The following is a 19,694-nucleotide window of genomic DNA, read 5'->3' as shown; positions in this document are numbered from 1 at the left end:
TGCGGACCAGACTTACGCTTAAACAGGGACATAGCTACAGCAGTAGTAAGTCGATTTTTATTCTTTTGTCATTAATTATGGCTTGATCATTTCTGTTTTCTGTAACAGTCATGAATCAAACCCGCCGCACTGTGTGTGGGTGTGTCTGCAGTCTGCACGGCTCCCGGTTGGCATCTAGTGGTTCAACTGCCATGTAGCCTGAATGCAATTTGCCGCATTTATAAAGAAGTCTTTAAAAAATATGAGACAAAATCTCACACTGGAGAGACAAAGCACATTTACTATTAGTTACTTTTATTTATTCATTTGCTTATTTTTTTCATTTATTTCTTTTTTTTCTTAAACATAAAACTGTTAAAACAGCTGTCAAAGAGAGGACATTAGTATCATAGCTCATAACTCAAGTCAGCTATGTATCCATCTGAGTCTTTCTTCATCTTTCCATCTGCTCTACTTGTTTTAGTCCTATCCATAGTCCTGCCAATCTCCCCAGTCTTTGAGCACTTTGCACTACATAGCACTTGCCAGTCTCTTGTTCAGCGCAATATTGCGAGCTGCTGTTTTGTTGCATTTTCAGTGCTTTGAGTAGTGGTATTTCATGCCCCATACATGTGTTAGTCTGCATGGCAAGACAGGTAATGTCAAGATCATGTTGATCTGAAGGAGTGTCTGTACAGAGTGAAATAAACTGTTGGTTCTGGGGCTTTTCAGTCACCACATACCACATTCCCGCTGTCAACTATGTTTGTAGGATTGGGTGAGTGGGAATTTGTTGCTGATCAATTAGACACATTAGATCAAGTTCCATCAAACACCTGGATCAATAGTCAAGTTCTAAATAGTTCAGCATGTGCTGCTTGGGGCATTAAGTGAGTGGGGTATATTGAATACAGACAATTTATCACATCGTACATCATCAGTAAATTGCCAATTACACAAAACTACATTAAATTAACTTTCAAATACATAAATTCATGTGATTGTCAAGAAGTTGAGGTGCCTTTGCTCACATTCTCACACCTATTATCTCAGCTTTAAGCAAATTTCCATTTCATTTTGAGGCAAAGTTGCACCGTTAGCCCTGATTGATATCCAAATACACACAGCAATACATTTGAATAAAAACAGTGGATATACCACAGTTGTATCAGTGTTACTAAACTCACTCTGAATAGTAGGGAGACTGGAAACCTACTGATGTAAACAAGCTTGTCTCTGGTGCTAACTTAATCCAGGATGTAAACAAATGCTTAAGTGGTCAAGTAGGAGCTAGTGCACAGGACTACTGACAGGATTGGATCAGGGCCTACGAGCCAACATACCCAAACGTTACACAGAAGAGGCCACTCATCCCAGGAGCATCCAGAGTCAACGCTTTTAGACGCTGAGGGTCTGAATCATGGGTCCTTTTTGTTGTCAAACAGCAACAGTTTCTTCTTTTCTTTTTCAAAAAGAATGACAAACATATCTCTCCCTCTCTGGACAGACAGGCATGGACAATTACAATAAGCACTGAAAAACGAAAAGAAAAGAAAACAATTTTCGGTTGGACTACCCCAATTTTGAGTCAGTTGCCATAAGTGCAATTCTTTTTTTCCATTGCAAAACATTCTCTGTATGAACAGAATCATAATCTCAACAAAAGTTTCTCAGATGCACAAATACGTCCCACTCGGTGCTTCCTGTTATTTCTTCAATTCTTCCACATTAGAGTGTTGAACTGGCGGTGCTTCACTGTTTATATCCAGAAGATCTGCATTTCCCACAACCCAGCTTTCCTCTCCCTCCATGCTGTGTGTTTATTGGTCAAAGCAGAATGAATCACAGGATGGTCACATTGAAGTGTCATGTGATTGGTTGAGATGATACTCCACAGAGAGCCAACTGTTGTCCAATATGACAATATCGTCTTTTTTTTTTTTTAGTTTGAACATGATGCATTGTAGTCCCACTGTTCAACCCACCCACCCCCCTCACACACACACACACACACACACACACACACACACACACACACACACACACACACACACACACACCTGCAGCTGTCCAGATGCAAACCTATATGCCCACATGTGGGGAGTCGGGGGTGTGAAAAGCAGAATGGAGCGGAGAACCTGTTTTTGTCTTTACAGCAAGAAAGACAGCATGAGACAGAGAGAGAAAAAGAGAGTCCATCCATCAGTGTTCTTTCCACCTACCCCTCTAAGCCAAAACCCGGGGTAGCTGCAATGCTGACTGGTGAGCAAGAGGAGAGAGGAGGGGCGGGTTCAACTGATCAGGGATAAGTGGTGATCAGTCTATGTATTGATCAGTGATCAGGAGCAGTGAGTGGGTCCAGCCCCTCCTCTCCCCTACACCTACCCGAGTCCGCTCCCCCCACATCCCACCCCACCCCATTTCAGCCCATATCAGAGCAGCAGGACCTGTAGACAGAGGTGGCCCCCCCTGGCCCTCCACTGTCAGAGGATGATGCAGCAGCGGCACAGACGCTGACCACCTCCATGTACAGAGGGAGGAGGTGTCACTGGGGCAAAGTAGGCATGGACCTTGATCTCTGGAAGGTGGGCCTGTGTAGGGAAGCGGTGTGTTAATACAAGGATATAAAATGACATTAAAAAAGATTTGTTTCTGAGTTCGGTCAACCGTTCTATTGTTCGTTAAAGGAGTACTTTGATGTTTTGGGAACTTGTTGCATACTTACATAGAGTTAAATGACAAGATCAAGGCCACTCTCATATGTGCTGGTTAAACATGACAGCCAGCAGCCTAGCTTAGCTTAGCTTAGCACAAAGACTGGAAGCAGCAATTTCCTGGAGTAAGACATCTGAGAGTGGTATCGATCTATTCATCTAACTCTGGACAAGAAAGCAAATAAGTGTATTTCCCAACATGTTGATGGTTATGAAATGTTACAGGTATATGTTTTTTAAATAAAATAAGGTAGAGAATAACTGAACAGAGAAGTGATTTTAAAAGTCACTGATCCAATCCCCAACAAGAGCAGAGTCTATGTGATCTATGATTTCCACTGACCCGGATGCGTTTGATGCCAGCCCTGGTGACTTGCTGACAGTCGTAGAGCTCAATGCGCTCCAGGCGATGGCAGCTCTTCAGGTGCTCCAGGGTCACGTCTGTGATGAGGGGGCAGTTGTCCAGCTCCACCACTGTGAGGCGCTCTTGGCCACAGGTACTACTGCTGAGAGCTCTGATGCCATCGTCTGTGATCAGCTCGCAGTGGGACAGAGACTGTCCAGGGCACAGCAGAGAGGGTTGAAGACACACAGATAAATGGATTAAAGCTCTATATACATGCAGACAGGCTGAGGCAGAACCTGGCACAAACTCAGAGCTGCAGGTGTAAATGTTTACCAGTGCTTGCAGGAGAGGGCAGTGGATAGACAGCTGAACCAGGGTGTTATCTGTCACCTGTGGAGAGGACAAGCTTGATTAACGTACTGTTCTCAAATGTCTAGAGAGTCTTATTTCACAGTTTTGGAAATGTGTGTTGCATGTCCCACTCTAGTTTTGTATCCCACTAAAATTTTTTCTTCTATGTCACTTCTTTTCTGTCTCCCGCTCTCTGCTTTTTTGTCAAAATCAATTTAAATACTGAGGTCATTGAACTGCTCACTCTCCCTCTTGGCAGGAAACACCTTGCCATGCATGTAATCACACCTGTCTTTTTCCTCCAATCTCTACCCAGAAAAATGGATCAAAGTCAGAGAATGATTCCAGATTAAACATAAATACCATGACCATGATGTTGGGAATAAATAGGGATACCACAAGTTGTCTTACCAAAATACATTCTTCTAAGTCCATTTTTTCAAGCTCGTGACAATTCTGTGAAAAAAACAGAAATCTTCAATTAAACTCAAAGAGATATGGAGGAATGGATGGCTGACCCAACAAAAGGTTCAGAGAAAACACGACTAAAAGACCCAAAAGAAACTCACTCTGGCTAGGACAGTGAACCCAGCGTCTGTAACATGGGAGCATCTTGCAGCTTCAAGGATCCTGAGAACACACATGCAACTTGTAAAGGCTACTTGGAGGGTATGGTTTAACGTGGTGTGTTAACAAGGTTGATCTAAATCATTACCAAGCACCTGGGTTATGAAGCGGGGCTAAGACACAGCTTTAGGATTATGTATCAGAGCTCGCAACCTTCTCTATTAAATAAAATATTTTATTTCCATGCTTTAGACAGTTTGCTCTGAAGCTTTGACACACCTATCTACATGTCTACATGGAAGGAATTTGGCCTTTTCAGGTAGCTAAAATTACTTGGAAATCCACACATACATATTACATTTATTAATTTAGCTGACGCTTTCATCCAAAGCGACTTACAATTGCTATATATGTCAGAGGTCGCACACCTCTGGAGGAAATAGGGGTTAAGTGTCTTGCTCAGGGACACATTGGTGGATGTTTCACAGTGTGTCTCACACCAAAGGCATGTGCGTTATCCACTGCACCATCACCACCCCATGTATACCAATACCAATGAGGATTCTAGTCCATTTTTGGAAATTATAGTAGTCACACTGCCTGAGAAGGAGATTTTGTGGACAACAAAGCAAGCTTTTAATGTCCTTGTTAAGGATGGTGAGACAGGTGTGCGTGTTTTTCTCACTTGAGTCGGGGACAGTTGAGTCCCATAGCAGTGAGGGAGGCATCAGTGATGTTACTACAGCCAGACACACAAAGGATCTGTAGCTTGTGGCATCCTCGGCACAGATTGACCAGACCTTCATCTGTTATTTGCTGGAGGCAACAAACACACAAGACAAATTACAAAAACACAGAGGCATACAGACACATCCCTCATGCCTTATTATCAGTCTCTCCCAGTATCCACATCCAAATGGTTTGTCTTACTGTGCAAGACTGCATATTGATGGTGGTGAGTTCTGGGCAGTGTTTCTGAAGGTGTTTCAATGCTCCATCATCCAGCTGGGTTAAGAGAAAATGCACAGAATTGTTAATCAAACACCTGGATATATAATCTATATACTGTAATGTATGTGACTGTTTATGTGTGTTGATGTATCTTCTAATAATCAACAGTGGCTTGTGAAAGACTCTGAACGTCCCCCGAGTAAACAGGAGAAACCTTTGTTCAATTCCGTGCCTGTTTTTCCAATTAGTTAATTCAATCCACGTGTGACTACTGTCCCCCGTGAGCCTCAAAAGATGATCTGTGGGGGGTTCATGGTATTTTTTCCAGGGAAGAAAAACAGACTAGACACTGGTTATGCAAACAACAAAAACTGAGCACACAGCCTGAAGAAAATATTGGCTCTAGAGGGGCAACAGAAAAAGAACATGCCAACCCAACACAAACCACTACATCAACAGACCAATCCGTGGGATGGAAAATGTACTGTGTTTGGAACAGCAAGTAGGGAAAAGGGCACATTTCTCTTCAGTAAGTCATTTTTCAGCAGTAGGGAAGCAGTGTGGCTTGTGGTTATGTTTTTTAATAATATGGGAATTTATAGGTATTTGTTTTGAGTTTTCTGTAGTTTTAACATTTTTGAGCTGTCTTCACCAACAGAGAACCCGGTTTACAGTAAATTGTAGTGAACAGTGTCCTCTGGCAGCAGGTCACACAACGACGTCTTGCACGGGAAAATAAAAAATGTATTAAAAAAAAAATCAGGCAATACTCCTTTTAAATAGTAGCACTTGGAACAGGGTCAAAATGCCTTAAAATCCTATAAAGAAGGCCTAATATGCCCACTGAAAGAAAAATCCCTTGCTCTGGCGTGCATGTGTGTGTGTGTGTGTGTGTGTGTGTGTGTGTGTGTGTGCGCAACCACTGCTGCCACTGTACCTGTGTACAGCCTCTGAGGAACAGTGCTCGTATACCGTTGCAGCCTCTAGCCAGAGCCTCAATGCCATCACGTGTGATCTGGTCACACCACGACAGGTTCAACATCTCCAGCATTCTGCAGCCATCACTGAGCATGCACACACATTAAACAATGAAGATGAAGACAAAACACACAGGGCATGTGTCTTAAATTACACCTGTGTACATTTATTATTTGTTTAAGAGTTCAACAAAAAAAACTGTGTGCACAATGTGTAAGGGCTTAAGGAGGAATTGAGAACTATTTTCTTTAAGGGGTTCTGTTATGTGGGATTTGGGTTTAAGTAGCCAGGGCAATACCAAGTGTGCGGGTGCTACCTGAGGGCCTTGAGGGAGTGGTTGCTGACGGACACACAGGAGGTGAGATCCAGCTGTTTGAGTTTGGAGCAAAACTTGCTGAGACTGAGACAAGTGCTGTCTGTGATCTTGGTGCAGCCGTTCAGGTTCAACACTTCGATGTTTCTGCAGTTCTGAGCAAATGTCCTGGGAAACAGTCGAAACAGTAGAGAGTGAGAGGTGGGGGAATTACTCAAGAGTCGCTTCATTGAATAAATAAGAAGTCAGAAGCTGGGAGCTGCTGGGAAGCCAATTAACAAAGTCATCTACAGGCCCTTGAGAGGTTGTTGTACAGCTTCTGTACATTTCTTTTTTTTATGAAAGCCTGATTCTCCAAATAACAGCTTGTACCTCTTTAAATCTGTTTCCCACAGCAGCCGATAAAAATCTTGTCAAACCGTGTAAATGAACAGATCAAGATGTACAAGTTTTATATAAAAATAAAATTACATCACCTTTGTTTTTTTGGTTTGTATATGCATGTGTGCGTGTATTTGTGTGCATGCACGCACAGTAAACTGAGAATAAATAGAATTTAAAAAAAAGAGTTTCTACCACACACTCCCCTGGGACTGAACAAGCCGCATAAACTTTAAACATAATCACATGTAAACAAAACAATAAGTTATCAAACCACCAAGAGAGTGAGTTTCAGTAAAAGTCAAAAGAGCACCACACTCAGAGACAATGAGAATCTCACTTCATGGAGGCGTCTCCCACACTCAGGCAGCCCCTGAGGCTCAGCTGCCTCAAGAAGCCTCCACAACGCTTTGAAATGTTCTCCACCACCCGCCCCTGAGAGACACAGGCACAGAGAGAGAGAGAGAGAGAGAGAGAGAGAGAGAGAGAGAGAGAGAGAGAGAGAGAGAGAGAGAGAGAGAGAGGATCAGCTGTGACGTCACAGTCGGCACCAAAGTGTACTGACCCAGCACTAAGCCTTGGGCTGGATAATACTACTCAACAAGCATACACATGCAGCACGTATACGCAAGTATGCACTCACACACACACACACACACACAGTCCATTCTACCGCTTCACTCTTCTCTTTTTGTCTCTCATAAACACACCCCTCACCTCTATGTCTGTCTGGAAGTTGAACAAGTCAATCTTCTGCCAGTTACTGCCATCTAGAGCCAGTACATTCCACGCCTGAGAGGGTGACAGACAGGTTGTGGACAGAGACAGACATGTGGGTCAGACAGAGGTGGGGGAAGGTGAATGAGGACTCTGTTATCATAATATGCGGGAAACATGAATGAACACTCTGGGTCAACTGCCCCTATAATGCACTCTGTGGGTCTGGCTCGGTATACGCATGAACAATGCCCATTTTCTGTTTCTTTGTTCATGCAGCAGGTGCACTAGTTGTTGTTAATCACTTCTTACAACCACATGGAGCCCCTCTAATGTGAGGATTTGCTTCTTTTCTCTGTTTTATATCATTGTAAACTGAAAATCCTTGGGTTTTGGAGTGTTGGTCAGACAAAACCAGACATCTGAAGACCTCACCTTGGGCTCTGGGAAATTATAATGGGTATTTTTCCACTGTTGTCTCATACTTTACAGTCAAAACAAATGATTGATTAATTGAGAAAATAATTGACTGACCAATCATAACAATGGTTGGACATTTAGGTACACAGAACACCTACAAGATAACCAACAACGACATATATCAAAAATATACAATCTAAATCGCTTAGTCACAGCTGTCTTTATTTCCCTTAAAGAAATACATTGGAGCTGTTGTAAAAGAAGCAGCCACCACAGCTCTGCATTCACAGTCAATGTGCCAAGCCCTTGTTATTATTCACAGATAGCTCATTCAGAAACGGCTTTCAGCTGCAGTGCCCTGCTGCTAAACAGTGGTCCACTTCCACATAACCAGCAGATGGCACTACATTATAGACATTTCTAGAGAATTCAATAATGGTAAACCGGTTTTAATTCAACCACATAATAGTTTAGAATTACATCAACACATTCTTTTTGAAACAATGAGTGTGTTCGTCTACAGTGGGTGGTTTGGAGGTGTAGAGAGGGAAGCGCTTACCTTGGATACTTGGGCACACCTACAGAGAGTAACCACATCTAGATAGGAGAATATTCTACGAAGAGACACAAAAAGAAGAGCATGAGCTTGTCTCACTTTTTCCACCTAAACTTTATACTTGAATATCTTTCCCTTTGTGTGATTTAATATATGTTTAGTTTATGTTTTTTGTGCGTGTCTGTAGAAAACAGAACAATCTCCTGTGTTTGGTCGGTAGCAGGAGAGCCCCACAGACAGCCAGTGTTTGAGCTGTGGGCCGGTCAGCCACAAAGGGCTGCATGCAGCAGGCTACTGGGTCAGCTCAATCCATTAATCTGCCATTGAGTAATCTCTGGCACTCAGACAGGCAAGGCCACAGACAGCATGGGACAGACAGACATACATACATATACTGAGGACACACATACAATAAAACCTCCTCAAGCACATACATGTATTGTATACTTCATCTGAGCTCCCAGTGATTAAATGGCCTTTTACCACTCACAGAAGTGCTTCAAAGAGCCAATCTATAGAAACTTTGAGGTATTCAAAGAATGGTCATGGCGCCAAAGCTTTGAGTGCAGCTGGGGTCTGAATGTCCTTTTAACCCTCGGAAACAGGAGCTGACCATTGTTTCCTTCATATAGAAGCAGACAAAGGCTGCGTGTTTTGATGCGTGTTAGGTCAGGGCATGTTGGGGCATGTCTGTATAATCTATACCGGAGTCTTGTGTCAGGAAGTACATGCATACAATCAACAAAGCAATGCACCCACGCACACACATGACACACATGCACTCTCACACATCAAACACATGGACAGACACACACACACACACACACACACACACAGTCCTCGGTGTCATTGCAAGGCCACCAGAGAAGCTGACCAAGCAAGCAGGCAGTCATCGATCTCCCTTCTAATAACTGGTTAATGGCTGTGACACTGGTCATTGATTGGCTGTCTGTTTTAATCAAACACAATCTGACTTTCCATTATGTGTGAGAGAGAGGCCTTTTACCACAGAATTATTATTTTACTCATACTCACAGAGTATCAATCACTCAATCTGATTTGGTGAGTCCTGTTAACCTATTTGGCATTTGCACTTGATAATAAAAGCCTAATAGTTGAGAACAGCACTGACGTTTTAGATGAAGACAGATTGTTGTATTCAGGCAGTGATTATAGCTGTATCACTAACATGGACAGCGACAAAGAAAGGACAACAGAAAGGGTAGGCTGTGATACAACAGAGCCAAATTCAGAGGTACAACATCATGAGTATGTTTTTCACTTTACCCTAATGCTGCCTCTGAACGCAGGCAGAACAAAAACTAAGTTAGCATCCTTTGATTGCTCTGTCAAATCCTGCCTGAGTATGCCTATGTTTTTATGACATGGTACATAATGAGATTTTAATGGCGCATAGTCCTATTTGTTGACAAAATGTATACCTGGCCCTTCAAGCATGGCTAGATAAGAGAGTCAAGCCTTCACAGCGAGTCAAGGACCGGTTGCCATAGCAACTCCAGTTAGACATGAATTTGGGCGGTGGTAGGGAAGGCGCCGAGTCAGCGCTTCTGGGTAAAAAGACCCTCTAAACTCTCTCCGAGGCTCGTCTGTCAGACAGGGTTCTTCTATATCACGCCACAGTTCTAACAGTTTATATCCATGGCCGTTTACAATGCAAAAACAGTAACTCTAATGAGAACACTGATTAATAAAAAAAAACACATTATTCCTCACAGGATATTTGCCAACAAATACCACATGGTTGAGCCTCTCCAGTGGTTCGAAATCTTTTCTGGCTGGTGACACCTTATGTCTATGAGTTGTAAGCAGTTTATCTAAAAAGTGAGTTTATCCTCTAAAACTCTACATTTAGTTGATTTATTGAGTACTTGATCCACATAAAATTAATCATCTGCAGTTTTGATAATATAATAATCATTCAGTCAAGTCACGTTACAAGCTTTAGTAGCAAACATTCACTGGTTCCTGCTTCTCAAGTGTGAAGATTTGAGGCTTTTCTCTGTTATATCTACATTTCGGACTGTTGGTTGAATAAAACAAGCAATGTAAATACCTTACATTACGCCCTGTTTATTATTTCTTGTCATCTTATTGACAAAATGCTTGAGTTATAAATAAAGGCCCACTTTCCATGGTTTATAAACAAGATTTACAGACGTAACAATGAGTCTTCCTCACAGCTGATGTTGTGTAACATCATCTCAACATGACACATGTGACACTAAGTCATGTGTTGCAGACAACGAGTGCATGTGAGTACATATTTTTCTGTCCACCAGTGAAAGCAGTGCTGGTGGTAATGGGTGTACTGGTGATCTCTGTGGAGCACAGCTGGAGCAGCAGCAGAGCACAGCAATGCGGAATTCCCCACAAGCTAAGACAAGCTATTTATAGCACACAAACACAGACGTACAGTTTGCATAGGACCAGGAGCGTTTCTCTCTCTCTCACACACACACACACACACACACACACACATACACACACATGCAGTAGTGTAGTGCAGCTACATGCAGTTGCATCCCTTTCAAACATACATGCACACACACAGATCCATGTATAAATCAGTGTGGAGGATGAACATGTGTGAGTGATATTAGATTTATGGGTCAAGTGGGACAAAATACTGGTTTGTAGGTCACAAGGTTAACAGGAATTCATTGCAGACTAGTGACCAACATACATCATACTAAAAAAACAGATACCTACACACACACACACAACTGGTGACAAAACAAACAAACACACACACACCTACACAATGACTGGTCAAGGCTGCTTCAGCTAATGAGGAGGGGGGATATTATTAATCTTACCTAAGAAGAAGCTCTTTGGGGAGCTTCTTATTAATGGGGGCTTCATCGCTGTTTGAGAACACCTGCCGAGACAAAAGATAAACAACAATAAGAGAGTGTGTTTGAGGTGGTCAAGAGCAATGAGAAAGAAACAAGACACAAGCTGCTACAATGGCAACAGAGATCAAAACATAGAAAGCACAGCGCATCATCATCTTCATCACGAACACAACAACATACACAACTGAATCAGTGTCGGGGACATTATTATTTTGTTTTTCTCCAAACTCAAAATGTGTTTTAAAGGAGAAGTAAGTCTTAAAACAATCCTCATATCCCCATATGTACATTAAAAGCACTGTTGGTCGCATTAGTTTGTTCAAACTGGCTACAAAAAGTTCACTTCTTAAAGCAATTTCAGTATAAGGGAGGGGGGACAAAATCCACAGCGCTCTTTCTGTGTAAAAAACAAAAACAACAAAGTGCAGCTGAAGCTACAGTAATATGAGGCTTCAGTAGTCTGAGTCAAGTCAAATCAAATGGATATCTTCCAGAGTTAGTCTTTTTAGTATGAATTTCCCTTCTTTTGTTACAATCCCGCCACCGCAGCTCAGCAAGGAAACAATGTCTGTGGACGCACAAAGAAAATGTGGTACTAAAAAGACTGTGACTTTGTAAGATACCCATTTGATTTGTCTAGCTCATACTGCTGGAGTCTCATATTGGCTTAAACTGGAGTTAACTTATGCACAGAAAGAGGACTGTGGATTTGTCCTGTCACTTACATTTAAAAGGAATCTCTTTGCAGCACAGTATGGACAAGAGGAATAATCAACGTCGACAAGAAACACTTTTGGTGTACACATAAGCATGTGAGTGTTGGTGTATGACAGACTTGAAAATAAGTGTGAATCTATCCTTCAATAAAAATAGAAACTTGCTATGTATTTTCAGTTACTAGTGAGAAAAAAAGGTATGCTGATAAACAAGCCAGAGCTACATTTGGCTTTCCACGTCCCCTCCTTACAAGCTTATAATTCTGTTAGCCTGGTCAGCTTGTTGGCATGCTTATCTCAATTAGTCTACTCGCTGGATGTCTGGCCATCTGCTGAGTGGGACACACACACACACACGCACGCTCACACACAGTAACAGGCTCGCAGGTGATTCAAGTCAGACCTCTCTGTGTGAAGAACAGAGGCAGAACATTCTAGATCAGGTGGGCTGTATTCAGCCATGAATTTAAATTACGGCAAACACCCACATTTGCTGTGCCTCTGCAGACACGCATCCTTGCTAGTGATGCACTTGTATCCTCAAAGACTCAGAAACTGTATCTAATGAGGGGGACTCCCTGCTGTGTCGCACGCAAACTCAAACACCGAAATGTGAAAACACAAAAGGGGAGCCCGGGGAAAGGCACAGGAGGAGCAAAGGTTGATTCTGAAAACGTCTTGGCTCCAGCTAGCACCATGACAGACGCAGGCTCCTCGAAAGAGAAAGCAATGAGGGAGAGGAAAGAGGGAGGAAGGGGGAAGTAAGAGACAGAGGCTAACACAGAAATGGTGCAAGAGTCAAGGACTACAGGAAAAACATGTACAAAAGTCATTATAAATCAGAGAGTGAGTGGAAAGGGGGTGATGAGGAAGTAAAGGACTTTTAAGAGGAAGAAGGGGTCAAAAAGACAGTCAGTCCAGTCAAGCTCCAGCAAAAGATTAACTAAGCTGGTTTAAATTTTAACATCTATGTTCGGGTAACAGCAGTGGTTTGAAACACCAATCTGAACCTATTGGTTAACTATCTCCAATAATAGCTCCAGGATACGGTTAAAATGTTTTCCACCATTGGTTCCCACATACCCTTGTATTGAATAACACATGAGGGCCAACTGCCTCTATGGGAAGTTTAATAATGGTTCTACAAAGTCTCTGAATAAATACTTGACCAAGCATTTATCATCACTATGTGACTTTCAGATTCAGTTATATTTAGAGCCGTGTCAACTGAGTTAAGTGAAAGTAAATTTGCCTTAATTGTACAATACTGTACATACTGAATGGTAGGAAGAGAACTGTCAACAGACACGGCCTACAGTATATTTTCTCAGTGTCTCTCTAAAGCCAGAGGTGGCTTAGGATTTAGGACTAAATTTAGACTTAATTCCAAACCACCTCTGTAACACATCACTCACCTTTGACCTCTCCTTCAACAGACACATGGTCTATACACACAATCTAGACCCGGTGGGCTGAACATGATGGCAATGGCAAAGAAGGTCATATTTTCATGATGTGGTTTAACTTTCCAACTGAAGCATAACATTTGCTGTGTAATGGCATCAAGTCTGGTACTGTCCACATATTGAAAGTACTTCACATTCAGATTCAGACATCTCAGATTACTGCTGAAACAATTCATCCATTAGTCGATCGAAAGAAATGTAATCATTAATGATTTTTATAATCAGTTAAAAGATTTTATTCATTTATCACGAAAAAATATCAAATATTTACTGCTACTATTCTTCCTTTTATATCAATTAGGGCCGCCGCTAATGGTTATTTTCATTATTGGTTAATCTGCTGATCATTTTCTCAATTTATAGTCATAAAAATGCCCAGCATAATTTCCTAGAGGTTAAAGTGATTTAATCAAATATCTTGTTTTGATCAATCAGCAGATCGACACCCAAATATATTACCTTTACTACAGAATAAGACAAGAGAAAGCAGCAAAATCACACATTTGTGAAGCTGGAACCATATTTATTTTTTTACTTGACAACTGACTTAAATAATTAATCGATTATCAAAAGAGTTCCCTTTTCAGTTTCTGTCACTTGACAAATTGACTAATCGATAAATCAATAAATGCTGCTCTAATATCCTTTCTAAATTGAATATTTTGGGGTTTTGGACTGCTGATGTTTTGATTTTGAAAAAATATCTAATTGCGATTATTTTGACTGTTTGACAATTGTGATGTGATTTGCAAAACTAGGGGGAATGATCATTATTCTCATTTTCATTGAAAACATATTAAAATGAATTACGGTGTGACAAACAAAGATGTTTTTCTTGAGTCTCTAGAATATGATGTGTAGGCATCTCTGCAACAGTATTTAAATTAAAATGGTATTTTGACACACATTTCGCCTGTAAATAACAAATATTGTGCCACTGTCATAATAAAATTACAGTAGGCCATATTGTGATTTCGATAAAATTTTGATTAATTGTTCAGCCCTACCTTGAGCTATAAGACGTTTTGATAGACATTTTTCACTATAACCCATAGACGAAACTGTTGATAGACAACAAGATGGCATACAGCCTGGATACAGTCTATTCTCCATTTCCCTCCTTAAGAGTTGCGCAACCCAAACCCCAGGAAAGAAGTTGCCAGGTGGAACACAGTGTTTAGTGAGAAATCTCAGCCACAGGTATGCCATTAAAAAAGCCATCTCTGGTACGCATGCTTCATTAAAGTTATCGCCTCAGCGTTCTGGTGCCCTCATTCCCTGTGCCAGCAGAGCAACATTCCCAAGCAGGGAGTTCCTCTCTCTGCAGTCATACTCCTATTCCTAGACAGTGTACAACAGGGTGGATATGTAAATCTGAACTTGAACTTGCATGGCTCAGGTTTAGTGAAAGCATTATATGTCATATTACATGTTCAATTTCTGGCCTGCAATGCAACAACTACAGGAGGCTTGTGCCAGGTGTTTATTTTAAAGCATCATCTCTGGTGTTATAAGTCAACCCTCCCATGTTTTACTCTACCATCCCCTATTCTTCACTCTCTCTCTCTCTGACACACACCAGCTTGTTTCCCACCATACACTGCTTTATATCTGCTTCTAAGAAGCTTACAGCGCTGCTGGAAAATCCACCGATATCGCAACACACATCAGCACCACCACCACCTCCTGTTCTCACTCACTCACACATAGACACATATGTTCATACTACTGACAAATTGCAGCGGCCGAACACCTGACATAGAAAGTCAAGTACCATCAAGTCAAACCCTCAAGAATCCCAACAATGTGCTGGTGATATTTCAGATAAACAATGCTCACAGCTTAGGGGACCAGCTGTACGGAAGCTGGTTTAATGTTTGTACACAGAACACAGTAATTATTATTCCACAGGTATTAAGCATGGATCAGTGGTTTATCAGCTAAGATGCACATCAGAGGAATATGTAAAACTTCATGCAGGTGAGCAGTGATGAAGTATTAGTAAGGCATTTACTCAAGTTTTGAGGTACATGTACAATACGTATTTGTATTTTATGTTACTTATACATTATCTCCACTACATCTAAGAGGCAAATATTGTACTTTTAGTAGTTGACAGCTGTAGTTAGTGTCTTAAATACAAAGCAGATAATCACATTTTAAAATATGATATTTTGATATAAATTAAACTACCCAACAGTGTATAAAGTAGTAAAATGTGAATCAGTAGTAACATCCAGTAATATAACACTGACTGGGATCATTCTGCCTTCATTGTAAGTTTACTGTAGATGCTTTCAGTACATTTTGCTGCTAATACAGGACTTTCACTTGTAAACATTGCTAGTTTTACTCATTTTTTACAAGATCTGACAGCTCCTTCCACTACTGCAGTTGATTGCTGGCATGTGTTTACCACTTTCTTGCAAAAATTATAATGTAAATATGAAAAGGCTGTGGAAACAAATGTGACAATTCATAGCAGTCATGCTATATTAAAAATTACTAGTGGCTCTTGAACACAAAAAGGACCATCTGTAGTGTGCCAGCGACTCTCAGAAAGCCAGCCAACCCTGCTGTGGCACCTGTCAGTCACAGGTATCACAGCAGGTGTCACAGGTTTTGCAGTGTTATCTGTCAAACCCAAAGTGATGACTAATTGAATGCTGCTACACTGTTTATATTTACTCTCCATCTGCAGCCCCAGTCCCCCTTTCCTGAAAAGCCTGTAACCTCAGGCGACAGTGCCAGCCTCGGCCCTGATATATTGACTATCCTCGGCCACAGCCCTCCTGTCCCGCAGTCCTGAGCTCCATGTTGTCGCTGTCTACTGGTGCGGCAGGACAATAACAGGATTTCGGATTACCCTTGACCAACAAAACGGCTCGACTCCCGACTGCATGTAAAATTAGGAGCACGGTCTACCACACTCACGTCCACACGCACACACACACACACACTTTGCTTATACAAGCCCACGACTCCCACGTCTACTAGAAACAAACAGTTTAACCATTGGTGGTCCACTCCCTCTGTCATACCTCGAACCGGCCCTTGGTGATACCGTTCATGTCTGCGGCGGCACGTCTCTGCTACAAGCCGCATAGACACCAGTAGAGCCGTTAGACGAACGTCGTTATTGTTTTTGTCGCCGTTTTATTTTTGGTCTGCCGGAGTGCAGGAGCCGAGCTGGAGCTGGGTCCTCACGCCCTCCTCCCCCCCCAACCCAGCCGTCAGCGAGGCCCCTGTCTCCGGGTCAGTAGGGTGGTGGTTGTGGTGAGGGCGTGTCGGTCCGGGGCAGCCTGCGGTAACGTTAACGGTCGGTGTCTCGGAGACCAACGGCTCCCCAGCCCGTCTCATCACAGGGCTACCAAAATAACAATAATAACATGGACGCTCTGTCAAATGACTTCACTTCCGCCTCTCCCTTCATCGCGCTGGAGCCAGTCAGCTTGCCTCCCCCAAAAAATCTCCCGAGTTTGCTAAAAACACGCAGGAAACGCCACATTAACGTCCGCTTTCATCTCTCACAGCAGACGCCCCGCATCAAACGCGCGTACGGCGGCTGACACGGACGTTTCCTCTCAATATTTTCTGTTTACTTGCGGTGGAAGGGGAGGGTTTACGTGACGTCATTGCTGCGGGAAAAGTACGCGTGGTCGATTTGTTTTGATTTTGAGGTCTTGCAGAGATTTTTATTTTTTTTGAGAAATAACGACAACGGGGTCCTTTTTGCTCGCGGCCACCGTGTCACTCACGGGTGTACCCCCGCCGAGACGTGACCTGACACGAACCTGCGGGTCTGAATAAGGGGAAAAAACGCTCACGCATCTGTGAACGCGAGATCCAGGACCAAGACCTTCTCTCCGTAAGAGATGTGTAACACTGTCACAGTAAGGCTTCAACCTGCAGACACACACACCCAAAACAACTTAGGCTGACTTCTCTGTAGCTCCTTCGTTATGTAAACTGCTTATGTAGCAACAGTGATGGAAAAAAGTAGGCCTACTCCTTTACTGAATTAAAACTAGCAATACACCAACGTAAAAAAACGTCACAAGTAAAAACCCTGCATGAAGTATTATCAGCAAACTGTTTTAAAAGTCAAAGTAAGTAGAAAACCTCAAAGTTATAAAGACATTTCTGTCTATAACCTCATTTCATAGTAGGCTACAGTACTGTTTTTAAATTGTTTAAAGATGAAATGAGCACCTGTATCTTAAATAATAAGGCAGGTTGGGGTTGTAAATATATGATTTTAGAAAATAAAATTTTAGAGGGACATATTGTATTTTTTACTGCACTACATTTATTTGACTTATTGATTTATTTGAGCTGTAGTTACTTTGCAGGTAATTTTTCATACAAGTTATATATTAAGCTTCTAAAATATGATGCATTGTTAAGTTAACATGTCCCTCTTATCAAGTAATTTAAGTCTTTAAAGTCAGATTAATATCTAACCTGTTTTCATAAGTATTTTATTATTATGTTTGATTTTTCAGAATATTAGTGCAGCCATTTGTCCTTTTGTTTGCTTGTCTTAAGATACTCTTTGTAACAACAAGTTTATTTATATTGTAAACAGGTTGAAATATTTTTACTGCACTGACAGAGTTGTTTCACTTGTTTTAAGGAAATAAGGTTTTTAAGACTCAAGTATAGACAGAAAATAGGTTTAAATTGGGATTTTGCTGATTTTGCCTCCCAACTGAAAATAAAATAATATTAAAAAGTAGTTAAAATTACCTCAAGCTTAACCGATGCAGCAATAATAAATAATGATCTTCTAATATTAATATATTAAACACTAAAGGGGTCCAAAATGTAATGCAGTATTTTTACATAGCTGTATTGCTACTCTTACTTAAATAAAGGGTCTAAATACTTGTTTCACCACTGCAGTGACAGTGGTGAAACAGAACAGACATGAGTGTGAGTTACACATCCAGAAAGAAATATCTTCACAGTCATTCTCAACACCCCCACTAGAGGGCGATCTTATGCAGTTTTGAGAAACTTGTACTTTTCTTGAGTATTTGCATTTTCTGATACTTTATACTTATACTCCTCTACAGATCACAGAGAAATATTGTACTTTTTGCTTCTTTACAGTGCATCATACTTTATAAAAATGATCATACATTTTAGTGTAAAATCTTAATGTGTAAAGTATCTATATATCTGTAGTGGAATGAAAAGTACAATATTTCATTTGAAATTTAGTGGAGTAGAGGAAGAAATGAACACTCTCAGGTTAAGTACAAGTACCTACAAACAGCGGTGTAAGAAGTACTTAGATCCCTTAATTCATTCAAGAGTAAAAGTACTCACTGTGCAGTAAAATGTTCCCGGTCAGTTTAGTGTTACATATATGATGTTTCCTGATAAATATTAATGTGTGTGTTGCTTTTCACTGCCGTAGATATTTAAGGTTGAGCTCATTTAAAACTACTTTATATGTCGCTGGGTAGTTTAATCTACAGCAATGCATCATATCCTATAAGATCATCATATGTTTGTAGATTGCTCATAAAAAACAGCCTTGTTTTCAACTTTATGATGATGCATTTCCAGCTGATCCAAGGTTTTTTTTTTATTTAGCTTAAGAAGTAGGAGGAGAAGTACAAGCCCTGCAATTCTGTACAATAATTACTTTAGTCTTTGATACTTATTTAGCTTGTATTTGAGGACTTTAATGCTGTGTGCTAATGCTACTTTTACCTAAGCAAAGAAGAGTAGTTCTTCCACCACCATTACATACAGCATGCATGTTCCCTCAGGTCCTCCAGAGGCTACAAACATGGCTTGATTACCAACCGGGCAAAGCTGGCACCTGCCTCAGAGCCGCAGAGCCACAAGTTCACTGGCTTTTTTCATAGCAGACATTTTGACATTTCACAGTAAAAGCACAAGTGTAAATAATAAAACAAATGATGGCTTAATTCCATTTTGCTGCTTTGGTTTCGGGGTCCTGATATTGTCACGGCTTACTTGGGCATTAATGTTAGTAATAACACCTTTTCTTTTGCTGCTAAGCCGAAATTCCTGCTGTGAAAACGGCCTATAACAAGGGGAAAGTGTTATTGTACCGTTAACCTTAACAAGGAAAGTGAGGCAGATGTCAGTCAAACTCAGTCATAAACACTCACACTCTCCTGAGGAGAGGTCTAATTAGAAAAGGGAAGTGAAAACATGTGTGGGTGTACTTTGAATGTGTAGAGCCTCATTCTGATCCTGTACTTATGTTGTGCATATTACTGAATGAATTTGTGTTTTATCAGATTGCCACACACCAAATCTGGGGTTATACAGTATAACATTACAGCATAAGAATACAAGGCACAGAAAAAGGGAAGGAGC

The 19,694-nt window shown here is 41.2% G+C and overlaps 2 protein-coding genes across 3 annotated transcripts in view; one reads left to right on the top strand and one right to left on the bottom strand.

Moving 5' to 3' along the window:
* Positions 1–1,967: 1,967 nt before the first annotated feature.
* Positions 1,968–16,925, bottom strand: fbxl2 (F-box and leucine-rich repeat protein 2). The gene is made up of 14 exons (XM_046058161.1): positions 16,373–16,925; positions 11,111–11,172; positions 8,277–8,331; positions 7,298–7,372; positions 6,921–7,015; positions 6,203–6,367; positions 5,846–5,972; positions 4,888–4,962; positions 4,643–4,773; positions 3,960–4,020; positions 3,802–3,846; positions 3,373–3,429; positions 3,037–3,249; positions 1,968–2,570 (listed from the first exon to the last, which is right to left on the bottom strand). Exons 1-14 carry the CDS (start codon positions 16,400–16,402, stop codon positions 2,463–2,465), a joined length of 1,299 nt encoding a protein of 432 aa, XP_045914117.1. The 5' UTR covers positions 16,403–16,925; the 3' UTR covers positions 1,968–2,462.
* Positions 16,403–19,694, top strand: part of susd5 (sushi domain containing 5) — a 20,912-nt gene continuing 17,620 nt past the window's right edge. The window contains exon 1 of one of the 2 annotated variants that reach the window (XM_046058160.1): positions 16,403–17,199. The gene's annotated coding sequence lies outside the window, so the exon portion shown is untranslated. Of the gene's footprint in view, positions 17,225–19,694 lie in introns of both variants that reach the window. The other variant, XM_046058159.1, reaches the window with a different exon arrangement.

Source organism: Micropterus dolomieu, linkage group LG09, assembly GCF_021292245.1.
Source record: "Micropterus dolomieu isolate WLL.071019.BEF.003 ecotype Adirondacks linkage group LG09, ASM2129224v1, whole genome shotgun sequence".
NCBI classification, from domain to species: domain Eukaryota; kingdom Metazoa; phylum Chordata; class Actinopteri; order Centrarchiformes; family Centrarchidae; genus Micropterus; species Micropterus dolomieu.
This window is presented reverse-complemented; position numbering and strand designations above follow the sequence as displayed.

Bases quoted from the DNA above. Each gene is read 5' to 3' on its own strand.
- fbxl2 (XM_046058161.1), bottom strand. From the start codon at position 16,402: ATGAACGGTATCACCAAGGGCCGGTTCGAG. The intron at 11,173-16,372 runs GTATGACAGAGG...TTGTCTCGGCAG, and splicing joins TCACCAAGGGCCGGTTCGAG to GTGTTCTCAAACAGCGATGA. The intron at 8,332-11,110 runs GTAAGATTAATA...GTCTCTTCGTAG, and splicing joins CCCAAAGAGCTTCTTCTTAG to AATATTCTCCTATCTAGATG.